At 60.5% G+C, this 10,905-nt stretch overlaps 2 protein-coding genes across 4 annotated transcripts in view; one reads left to right on the top strand and one right to left on the bottom strand.

Annotated features, from left to right (window-relative positions):
* Positions 1 to 3,260: 3,260 nt before the first annotated feature.
* On the bottom strand, positions 3,261 to 9,971 carry EMC10 (ER membrane protein complex subunit 10). 3 transcript variants are annotated; one of them, XR_003006320.1, is made up of 8 exons: positions 9,793 to 9,969; positions 8,460 to 8,532; positions 7,499 to 7,608; positions 6,495 to 6,599; positions 5,987 to 6,168; positions 5,733 to 5,826; positions 4,206 to 4,437; positions 3,261 to 3,482 (listed from the first exon to the last, which is right to left on the bottom strand). XR_003006320.1 is itself a non-coding variant. In XM_024768530.1 (8 exons), exons 1-7 carry the CDS (start codon positions 9,904 to 9,906, stop codon positions 4,659 to 4,661), a joined length of 765 nt encoding a protein of 254 aa, XP_024624298.1. In that variant the 5' UTR covers positions 9,907 to 9,971; the 3' UTR covers positions 4,108 to 4,437. The 3 variants fall into 3 exon arrangements, 2 of the variants coding, with proteins under 2 accessions (XP_024624298.1, XP_024624297.1); XM_024768530.1 differs by lacking the exon at positions 3,261 to 3,482 and adding an exon at positions 4,659 to 4,745 and having other exon boundaries at positions 4,108 to 4,437; positions 9,793 to 9,971; XM_024768529.1 differs by lacking the exon at positions 3,261 to 3,482 and having other exon boundaries at positions 4,108 to 4,437.
* Positions 9,972 to 10,243: 272 nt separating this feature from the next.
* Positions 10,244 to 10,905, top strand: part of GARIN5A (golgi associated RAB2 interactor 5A) — a 5,015-nt gene continuing 4,353 nt past the window's right edge. Inside the window, exons 1-2 of the mRNA XM_024768546.1 lie at positions 10,244 to 10,340; positions 10,489 to 10,637. Of these exons, the coding sequence (XP_024624314.1) occupies positions 10,244 to 10,340; positions 10,489 to 10,637 (246 nt within the window). The remainder of the gene's footprint in view (positions 10,341 to 10,488; positions 10,638 to 10,905) is intronic.

A 10,905-nucleotide genomic window follows, 5' to 3' on the forward strand; every position in this document is an offset into this window, starting at 1 on the left:
TCCCTCTCTGCCCCCTTCTCTCGGGGCCTCCCTGTCTCTGCTCCTCCCACTTCTCTGCCTGTCCTCCCCTCTGAGTGGCCCCCTCTCCCCTCCTCACATCTGTCTCTTCTCTCTCCTCTCCTCGCTGAATCTCTCCTTCCCCTCATCCCTCCTCTTTCTCACTCTACAGTTTCTTTCTCTAGCCCCTCGCACCTTCTTTCAGTCTCTCTCCTTCTTTCCTTTGTCTCCTCTCCCAATCTGTCTTCTCATCTCCTCTCTCGTCTCTGGAGGCCCCTGCCCTGCCCTGCCCAGCGCCCCCTCCCCCACGCGTCCTCGCCCTGAGGGCTCCAGGGGCTCCTCTCTCCCTTTCCCTCTCCTGCCCTTGTGGCTCTGAGGTTTCCAAGTTCTGAGCAGATGGCTGAGTCAACCCAGGGAGCCCGGGGCCGGGCTGTCAGGCCAGAGTCCCCGAGGTGGAAGGGCCTTTGTGACACCCATTTTCTCTCTCTTTCTGTCTGCCCGGGGCTCTGGACACTGCCTGGAGGGATCAAGTCTGCCCCAGGCGCAGGGAGGACGAAACGAGGCCGGGCTCAGAGGCAGGGAGCAAGCTGCCTTAAAGACTCACAGCAAGTAAGTGGCAGGGCCAGGACAGGGTGGGCCGCCCTACAGCTGGCTGGGAGTCTGCTGCTTCTTGACTCTGCGGCCTGAGCTCGCTGAGAAGGGGGCTGCTGCCTCTGCTCCGTTCCCCTTCCCAGCCCTCCACCATGTTCTCTTCCTCAGGCAGCGTGAAGCACAGCGGCCGCTGGGAGGACCTCACACGACCCCACTTCACAGATGAGAAAATAGGCGCCTGGTGTTCCTGAGGACCAGCATCTGCTAAGACACAGACTTCATGGGAACCCCAACCTCCCAAAGGATCGACAGTGCCCCCTCTAGGGTCCTTCTCTCCGCTGAGACGGACCACATGGGTCAGCGTGATGCCTGACCTCCCCCGGTACCGCCCGAGAGGCATTCTCAGACTCGGTGTGATCTTCCATCACCACCTACTGGCAAAGGACAAAACTGCAACCAGCTCTAATAAACACTGGGAATGACCCCGACAAGAAAGGACAGTGCCAGGGGGTGGCAGAGGGGCTGCGGGAGAGGAGGGGGAGAATTTGCAAAATTCTGTAAAAATTAAAAACCTGACTCCTAACCAATACATAAACATCATAGTCGGCAAGCTTCTTGGTGTGCCAACTTAAATCTCCAGACTTCGAGGGTGTTTTCCAGTCATGCTACGGGCAGGTTCTCTCCTGCACTGCCATGGAAATGCACGTGTCGCTGCTCTGGGAAATGAAGGAGAGTGGGATTTGGTTTACACAATTTGCTAGGGAGCCTATTTCTAGGAACTGGGCCAAACTGAGTTTGTTTCCTCTGCAGTGACCTTGCTGAATGGAAGCTGGGTGCAAGCAAAGGTGAATGGTTCACAGCCCAAGAGGCCCCAGTCACTGGCCCTTGATCCTCACCTGGAGTCTCTCTGATGGGCTAAATAAAGAAACCTCTAGAACTGTTTCCAGAAGCTACCTGCTACAATGCACAATTTGGGGGTGGCAAAGATTCTTTAAAAATACTAAAATTAGGGCTTCCTTGGTGGCGCAGTGGTTGAGAGTCTGCCTGCCGATGCAGGGGACACGGGTCCGTGCCCCGGTCCGGGAAGATCCCACATGCTGTGGAGTGGCTGGGCCCGTGAGCCATGGCCGCTGAGCCTGCGCTCCACAACGGGAGAGGCCCACGTACCGAAAAAAAAAAAGAAAAGAAAAGAAACAGTGACTAAGCTCTCCAGGGATGGGCAAGAATTAGATGAGAAGTTTAATCAGAAGAGAGCCCCAGGGAGCCTGCACGAGCTCGGACACTGACTAGAATATGCCACAGGGTAACCCTGGTAGCTTGAGAGCAGTCAAAAAAAGTCTAAGAAAAAAAGAATGTGGGACTCCTCTCATGGTCCAGTGGCTAAGACTCCACGTTCCCAATGCAGGGGGCCTGGGTTCGATCCCTGGTCAGGGAACTAGATCCCACATGCCACAAATAAGAGCTCGAACGCCTCAACTACGCATCCCGCATGTGCAACTAAGACCCAGCACGGCCAAATAAATAATAAATAAATAAAAATAATGTAATCAGATTGACAAAGACCTCAAACCTCGAGCCACTAAAAAATAACAAAATGGGGGCTTCCCTGGTGGTGCAGTGGTTAAGAATCTGCCTGCCAATGCAGGGGACACGGGTTCAAGCCCTGGTCTGGGAAGATCCCACATGCCGCGGAGCAACTAAGCCCATGCGCCACAACTACTGAGCCCCTGTGCCACAACTACTGAAGCCCACACGCCTAGAGCCCATGCTCTGCAACAAGAGAGGCCACCGCAATGAGAAGCCCGCGCACCGCAATGATGAGTAGCCCCCGCTCGCCGCAACTAGAGAAAGCCTGCGCGCGGCAACAAAGGCCCAATGCAGCCAAAAATAAAAATAAGATAAATAAAATTAATTAATTAAAAAAAATACCAAGGCAATGTGAGTCAGTGGGAGGCTTTGGGGCTCTCAGGCCACTTGTCACTGTGCAGAGGGGCGTGGCTGGCCCCCCAGGGGGTGGGCTCTGAGCTCCCACGGGGCTGCAGGGAAGAGGCGCAGCAGGATCAGGGTCCAGGAGCATCAGAGGACGGAGGTGGCACACGGAGGTCTCAGCAGTGTCAGCTAAATCACAAGAGGAATTCAAAAACACAAATGCTGCCATGGAGCACAGCACAAGAAGAGTTTTCAGAAAATCCCAATAGTGCTGCCACGCTCCACGGGCACGTGTGCATTTCGAGAGAAAGTCAGTTGGAGGAGAGCGAGCTGAATGAGCGCAACGTCCCTTTCTGGCGGCGCGCGAAGGACGAGGCCACTCTCTGGGCAAGGAAAGAACTGCAGAAGATACAGCGCACGAGGCAAGTGGCAAGCACGGGACTGTACAACCTCGAACGTGGTACTTTTGCTACGAGGAGGGGGAAAGAGCACACGTTCCTGTTTGTTGGTGTCCGCACAGACACTCCGGGAGGGAAAACAAATGGACTAAAATGATCAAGTGACCAGGGAGACAAGGCTCCACTGCACACCTTCCTCGGCCGTTTCCCCCGTTCACAAAACGTCTCTAATCTGCCTTGGTATTCTACTTCGAGTCACGAGTCTGCGGGAAGTCATTCAAACTCACACCACAGGCAGATCCGCGACGTCGCGCTATTTATAACCACGTAAAGCAGGAGGCAAGCTGAACGTTGAACGTTTGGGGGACAGTTTAATAAACCGCTATACAGACACCGTGGAGCCTGACGCAGCTGTTACCATGACAACGGCGGCCATTTTTTGGTGTTTCTGAATAGCACACACAGTGACCAGGGGAATTCAGCAGTGCCGGTACATCCTGACCGCCTCTTAGCCAAGTCAACAGTTGCACTGGGTTGCTGCAAGTTGTAACTTTCCAAAATGTTTACCTATTTCAATATGTTGCCTTGTCAGTGTTTTTAAACAGACAAAAGGAGGAGGGGAGATAGATAGCAAGGACCCAGCAAAGTCCCAGGGAAGATACCCAGGCCAGGAAAGGGATTCTATTTACATCATCTGGCCCCTGACTCCACTAAACGTTTGTTTTGACTTTCAACATCACTTCTTCAAGCCCAGAAGCCTATGGAGGGCCTGGCATCCTGATGGCAGGAACTCTCAACTCCCACTAACAGCCGTGGGCAGATATAGGCCAAAACAGGGGATAGGGCTGCACGGAGGGATGGAAAAGGGGGCACCCGTGGCCAGCCCACCCCTGCTCTGTGCCAGCTCTGGGCTGCGAGGAGCCCCAGGGTGCCCTCAAGGGCAGACAGACAGGAGGCTGGTGTCCCAATCCAGTGTCAGACAAGTTAGGGGTATCATCTAACCTGGCCAGGCAGGGCGAGAAGACCACGACAAAGGCACAGCGGCTGGAGAGAACTAGGCATGTTCCCAAACTGCAGGCCTCAGGGGGTGGGGTGGGGGGAACCAGAAGTGAGGTCAGAGCTGGACCAGGAGCTTGGGCTCTATCCTGTGGCAAAGGGAAGCCTCTGGGGCTACAGCGGGGCCACAGGGGAGGGTGGGGTGCAGCAGGACCCAGAACCTGCCGCCCTTCCGCCACCAGTGACGCCAAGGCCCAGAGGGAAGGGACTCCTGGGGAGGGGGCGCTCTCCTACCCTCATGCGACGGGGAGACAGGAGGGGCCGGCAAATCCTTCCGTGATGACCAAGGACACGAGCACGCTGGGCAGGAAGGGCGTCCGCTGAGCGAAAGAGGACGGGGCACTCACGGACCCTGGGCCCCTCACCGGCCACCGCCTCCGCCGCCGCCGCCGCCCCCGCCCTGGCCCCCGGCGTCCGGTGCTCCCGACATCATGAGGAACAGGACCACGGGAATGATGTACATCCACTGTGAGCCAGACAGGATGGCAGAAGGACAGACGGACAAACGGGGAGACAGAGAGAAGAGAGGGGAGAATAAGCAGTGTCCGGCCCAGGGTGGGGAAGGCGGGGGCCAGCGTGAGGGGAGGCAGTGAGGGAAGGGGGCCCAGGTCCCCTACTCCACTACGGGTTGGGGAAGGGCTGGCGGGGTGCAGGGATGGGGGAGGCGGGAGGGGGCTCGGTCCTCACTCAGGCCTCGTGCGGTGGCGGTGCAAGCCCGGGGGCAGCAGGACGCAGGGCTGTGAGCAACACGGCCCCCCCCAGGATGAGGTGCCACTGAGGAGGGAGGGGGCGCAGGTCAGGGCCAGTGGCGGCTGTGGCGTCCCGCGGCCATCAGGGAGGGCAGAGCCAGGGGTGGGCGAGCTCTCAGCCTCTCTGGGCCTCAGTTTCCCCGCAGCTCGGCAGTTAGGCTCTCCTGACATCAGGAGCTCCCGGCACAATAACCAAGGCCCCACGCACACGGCGCTCAGCGCAGTCAGGCTCGGCATCCTCCCACCCGAGGCCCCGAGGGCCCAGCCACACTGGCTTCCACTGTCCCCTGCCCTTGCCTGGGGTGGGACCACCTCCTCCAGCCCCAGCACCCCCAGCGCCCAGGGCCCTGGGCCTCAAGAGCTGCTCTAGCAGCACAGGCTCACCCTCAGCTGCCAGCTCCCAGCCTCCCGGGCACCTCCCGGCACAGCCCCTCCACCCACCCCCCCGGCCTGGCTGGCGGAGCCCACCCGCTCCCTCCTTTCCAAACCTCCCTGTTCCTTCGAGGTCTCTGCCGTGTGCCCCCCACACCCCAGCCTCACAGCCTGCTTCAGGCCTCATCCTCTCCCCCAGACCTTGGTCCCAGCCTCCTCCAAGGTCGGACCCCGCCCCTCCCTTGACCACACCCTCCTCAGTGCGCTCCCTCCCAACAGGCAAGCCTGACACTGCCTGTGCTTTGTGTGTCCAGCGCGGCACCCAAGGGGCTGTCCCCAGTCCCCCTCATTGCCCAGCTCCGGGCCGGCCACTTGCTGAGACCGGATGCCCCGTGAGCACCGCCACAAGCCGACGCCGGCAGGCCAGGGTGCGGGGCTCCAATCCTCACCCCTCTGTCCAGGCCTTGGCTCAAGCCAGGGGCCAGGAGGACGCGCACAGACACGCCGGAGGAGCCAAGCAGGCCCTCCACACTGGAGGCCCAGCGGAGGGCCGTGGGCGAGGGGAGCAGGGCAGGGGGGCTCAGGATGGGAGAGGGGAGCCGCTGGGGAAGGGGCCGGGGGCGGGCAGAACCCCACTCACATATTTCGCGAAAAAGGACTTCTGCTCCTGGGGGTTCTTGGCCTTCTGGGCCTGCTCCATCTCCAAGCGCTCGATGAAGGCTGCTGTCTCGGGCCTGTGGGTGGGGGTAGAAGGAGGAGAGGGGATGAGGGGCCGGGAGACCCCGCGGCACCCTGGAAGGGTGGGGGAGGGGCAGGGCCAGAGTGAGAGGCAGCGGAAGGCCGGTCCAGCGGGGACAGGGCTGGCTCTGCCCACCGCCCCGCACCCGTACTCACCCTGGCGCCGGGACCGGCGGCTGCAGCTGCACTGAGGTGTTGAACAGCTCCAGGTCCACGTCCTCCACCTCGTGGCCCCGGCAGCCCCCAGGGTATGTCACCACAGACACCCCCACCACGTTGCCGGCCACGTCCACGTGCAGGGTCAGCTGGTCCGAGAGGTGCGACTCTACCAGGGAGCACTGGGGGAGGAGAGGAGGGGGGTGAGAGGAGGGAGGCCAGCAGGGGCTGCTGCCCAGGCCTCGCTGACACCAGCCACCCCCCTCAAGCCTCCTTCCCCACCCCACAGGGCGCCCAAAGCATCTTTCAAAGCCCTCCATGGCCCCCTGCCAACCTCCAGCAGAAGCAACGGCCTCCCCAGGGCCCACCAACTGGATTGTCCCCCTCCAGCCCAGGAGACCCTTGAGGGCAAGGCGAGGTCCTTAAATGCTGGAGCGCCAAAGGGTAGAACCCAGGCTAGAGCGGGCGGGAAAAGCAAGGACGGGGGCTGACCTCATCACCGACTCACCGCGGGGACAAAGGAGGAGACGTAGCCACCGGATTCTGGGCCGTCAGGGGCCCCAGGCCGCCGTGGAATCCGGACACGGTACAGGCCGTTCAGCGCCGCCACATCCTGCAGGGCAGAGAGGGGAGGGTGGCAGTGAGAGGGACAGTGCCCAGCCCCCACCCGGTCTGGACACCCACTGGGCCCACAACCAGGAAGGCCCTTCCCCAGTCTCGCCCAGCCTGCACTCCCCACTCCCTGGCCCGGCCAAGCCCAAGACTCCTCCCACTGGGTGTCCCACCCGGGGGGAGACCACCACGAGGAGAACAGAGGCCAGCCCAGCGACAGAGTAAGTCCCGAGGACACTTCCCGCAGGTCTGGGTCCAGCCCCACACCCGACCTCCCCGGTTATGAGCGGCTAGTTCTCACTGTGGGCGACTGTGACAGGAATCACGTGGGCACCACGCAGGAAGGCTGGCCAGGGCGGGCCTCAGCCTGATCTCTCCCACAGCGCTGGCACCCATGGGCCCGCAGCCGCCCAGAATAAAGCCTGCGTCCCCAGCTTCCCTTGCAGCTCCAACTGGTCAAAGGGACGGAGTGGAAATGGATTGTGGCAGCTTTCTCGAGCTTTCCCCCAAAGCCGGCTGTTCCCTCTGGCCCTCCTTCTTCCCCTCCTCTACCTTGCTGCCTGGAACCTCCCCGCCGCCCCCGCCAGCCCCACAGCATCCCTAGGGAGGACCCAGGCGGACCTGGAGGAGGCCACAAAGCAGGGCCACAGGAGAGGTAACGTTCTCCTGCTTAACCATGGCTGCCGTGGGAATCCCTTTCTCCTCACAAGCAAATCTTGCACTAAGTGTGAAGCACCTTGGCTGAATCTAGCGGAGCAAGAGGAGCCGACTGTATGAAAACCGCGGGGAAGAGAGTGCTGCGCAGAGGAAAACAGCTCACGCGGAGGCCCCGGAGTACGCGTGTTTGTGCTCTGAGGCACGTGCCCCCAGCCCCAGCAAAGCGGGGGGTCCCGTCCTCACCCGGAGCTGGCCTCGCTCCTCCTCACTGAGCTGCCGCTGAGACAAAGACAAGGTGCCATCTTGCTGGTTCCAGAGCAGCGAGCCCCGCTTCCGGAAGTGGGCACTTTCATCTGTGCGGGAGCCTGGACGTCAGCCCTCGCAGTGACCAGGTTGCTTTCCCATCCCGAGCCCCCATCTTCCCACCTAAAAACTGGGGACAGCCCCACGTGTCTCTGAAGCCCTGCCTCTTCCTTGCCAGGTGACCCAGAGTCGCTCACGTGACTTAAGTGGGCCTCAGTTTCCCCAGCTATGGAACACAGGGGCTGCAGAGCTCGGGAGCTCCCAACCACCGGGCTTTCTTGGGCAGGTGCCAGGGTCTGACTGGGGAGGTCTGCAGAGGGTCCGAGCTTCAGTGTTTAAAACAGGTGCCCCCAGAGCTTGGGGCCTCAGACTCGGTTATGAGCCCCTGGGCCACACTGACATCTATGCTCTGGGAGTCTGGATGCCTGCCTGAAATGTGGCAGTTTAAGCTGGGCTTTAGAGAATGTCCCACCTCTACCATTCACTTGTAAAAGGACCTTGTCTGGTATCCCTCTGCGCCTCAGTTTCCTCTTCTGGAAAATGGGGTTATCCCTAACACCTATTTTGGGTGACTATTCTGAGGATGTCTGAGTTAATATAGATGTTTGAGTTAATACATCTAACCACTAGGGAAGGGCATGGGGCAATTGGTCAAAGTCTGCTCTGAGGTTATTACTGCCATACCGACCTTTCTGAAACTGGCATTTATCTTACAGGTATGGGAGTCTTCAAAGACAGAGCTTCTGTTCGCCGCCGCCCCCCACCTCCCCAGTGTAATGCAAACACACTCCCAAGTGCAAAGCTGTAAGTGAATGGATGGCGTGTCTCACGCTGAGTGGCACCCGAGTTCCTGACACAGGTCACTGGGTAAACGTCCGGGTCAGGACGTTGCTGGACTCACCGATCTCAAATGAGTGCTCCAGCAGCAGCCCCACGGCGCCGCAGCCCTCACCCTCTCGACTTTCCGCCCCCGCCTGCAGGTGACAGAGAGGGCCCCAGGTAAGGACCATCAGAGCCCTCAGTCCGGCAGGACCCGCGGACCCCAGGACAGACAGACCCGCAGGCTGCGGCAGGAGCCTTATTTCCATACCCATATCCAAACACTGACGCTTGCCCACTATTCCACCGGGAACCGCCCATTTCATGAAAATTCATGATCTGGACGGGCCAGAGACAACCAGAGCCTGCAAAATAGCGGAACCTCGTTTCCAAGGCAACTATCTCCAGGTCACTTTCACACCTAGCATCATAATTATTCAGGAGTTAAAAGGCATCCTTCCCAAGCTAATATCCACGTGACCTCGTTTTCACCTTCACAGCCCCAATAGCCACGATGCCGCCCGAGTTCCACCCCTCTCAAGCACATTCAAGATTCCATGACTGCCTTTTCTCCAACTCTCCACATCTCTCCTAACTCTCTACGCCCTCAAGCTTGCGCTACCTCGTTCCAGATTTTAATCCGCGAGCTCAAGATCCCGCCCTCCTCATGCATATTCGGGAGGCGGAACTCCTCCGAGAGCCGCCCCCCCCCGCCTCTTTAATTTTAGCCACCCCGACGTCTGATTTGCCAAGATTCCACCCGGGCCACACCTCCTCAAACATATTCATGACTGACGATCCCTAGCGTCCGAATGCTAAGGAAGTTCTTGCCCCAACCTTCTCTTTCGGTGCAGCCTCGTTTTCACCGCACCCAACGCCCAGGTGCCAAAGTCCCATCCCAAAATGGGATTAGGGGGCTTCCCTGGTGGCGCAGTGGTTGAGAGTCCGCCTGCCGCTGCAGGAGACACGGGTTCGTGCCCCGGTCCGCGAGGATCCCACATGCCGCGGAGCGGCTGGGCCCGTGAGCCACGGCCGCTGGGCCTGCGCGTCCGGAGCCTGTGCTCCGCAGCGGGAGAGGCCACAACGGTGAGAGGCCCGCGTACCGCAAAAAACAAAAAATACAAAACCAAAATGGGATTAGCTAAGGCCCAGAAAGGGGATGGCAAAAATCCCATAATGAGCCCCGCCCCCTTATGCATATTCACGAGCTAAAGCCTTCCTAACTATCCTCTCGCTTTCTCCCAGTTGTGCGGCCTCATGAATGCGCAGAACTGCAGCCTCGCTTTCCCCGGTTCTTTTACCTCGTCTTCCCTCTCGGTCCTGCGCAACTTCGTTCCCACCTTAACCGACCTAAAGGCCCGAGACCCACGATTTCCGTCAACCCCGCCCTATGTGCACAGCGAATAAGCACTCACCCCCCGCACAGCGGCCCCGGACCGGCAACCACTACCCCGCGCCCGGCTGGGGGCTGCTGCCGCCATCAGCAAGAGCAGGAGCAGCCGAGTCGCCCCAGCGCCGGGCGCGGCCATTTCGAACCCGTCCCACCAGCCAAGGGGCTGGAGTGAGCCGGGAGCCGCGGAGCACGCCGGGAGGAACGGCCCGCATCCCGTCGCCCGTGCGCCTGCGCCGGCTCTTTGCGTCTGCGCACTAGCGCCCGCCCGCTACCGGCGCCTGACGTCACGGGGCGGGCGCCGCTCCATCCGGGTCTCCGGGCACCGCCCCTTGGATGACGCCACAATCGCGGACGTCTCCTCCGTGACGCAAACCCGGTCCGTCGCGTTGTGACGTCACAGAGCCCGGGGCCCCGCCCTCCCGTTTTCTCCGTGGGCGCCTCCCTCCACTCCCCCCAAGGGGCGGGGCGTTGCGATGAACCGGTCGCACGAGCCTAAGCCGGCCCCTAGCGGAGCAGGTGAGGCGGGACCAGGTGGGATGGCAGATGAGAGGCGGAGCCGGTCCTGGAGGGGTTGGACCAGGTGAGGGAACCAGGCGAGGGATGGAGCCTGCGATACGGAGACCGGTGGCCGGGAACCCTCTACCCTCAGCGCGGGGCTGACCCGGGGACCTTGGCCCAGCCTCCTGGAACAGACCTGCGAACTTTGCCGCCCATGTAGAACGCTCCCTGGTTCCAGCCTGTCCCACGCGCCGGCCGGGACGGCTCCAACGCCATCTCCTGAGCGGCGAGTTCTACCAGCTGCGGGATTTACCCATCTTTGAGAGCAACTTCGTGCAGGTGTGGAGCCCCAGGGCCCTCCGAGCCCAGGCCTGAGCCCCGGCCTCCTGACTTGGGGAACCTCTGTTCGCCCTATTTCTGATCACTCCCCCTAATGCCCACCTCCTGAAATTCCTGCTTCCCTATGAACCCTGGCCTTTGATTCCCTCGGTCCATTTTCCCTGACTTCATACCCATATGACTCTTGACCTTTGACCCCAGGATCTCTGATCCCCATCTTGGTGGTTAACTTACTTGGTTTCTGACCCTTAACCCTACCAAAATTCCTGATCCCTCCCCAATCCCGCCCCCCACCCAT

This window comes from Neophocaena asiaeorientalis, unplaced genomic scaffold, assembly GCF_003031525.2.
Source record: "Neophocaena asiaeorientalis asiaeorientalis breed wild unplaced genomic scaffold, Neophocaena_asiaeorientalis_V1.1 scaffold629, whole genome shotgun sequence".
Lineage (NCBI taxonomy): Eukaryota > Metazoa > Chordata > Mammalia > Artiodactyla > Phocoenidae > Neophocaena > Neophocaena asiaeorientalis.

What these genes read in the sequence shown, in the direction of transcription:
- EMC10 (XM_024768529.1), bottom strand. Translation starts at nt 9,906, where the DNA reads ATGGCCGCGCCCGGCGCTGGGGCGACTCGGCTGCTCCTGCTCTTGCTG. An exon ending in GGAGCACTCATTTGAGATCG is followed by an intron (nt 7,609 to 8,459) that starts GTGAGTCCAGCA and finishes GCTCCCGCACAG; the next exon opens with ATGAAAGTGCCCACTTCCGG. An exon ending in TCTCCTCCTTTGTCCCCGCG is followed by an intron (nt 6,169 to 6,494) that starts GTGAGTCGGTGA and finishes CTCCTCCCCCAG; the next exon opens with TGCTCCCTGGTAGAGTCGCA.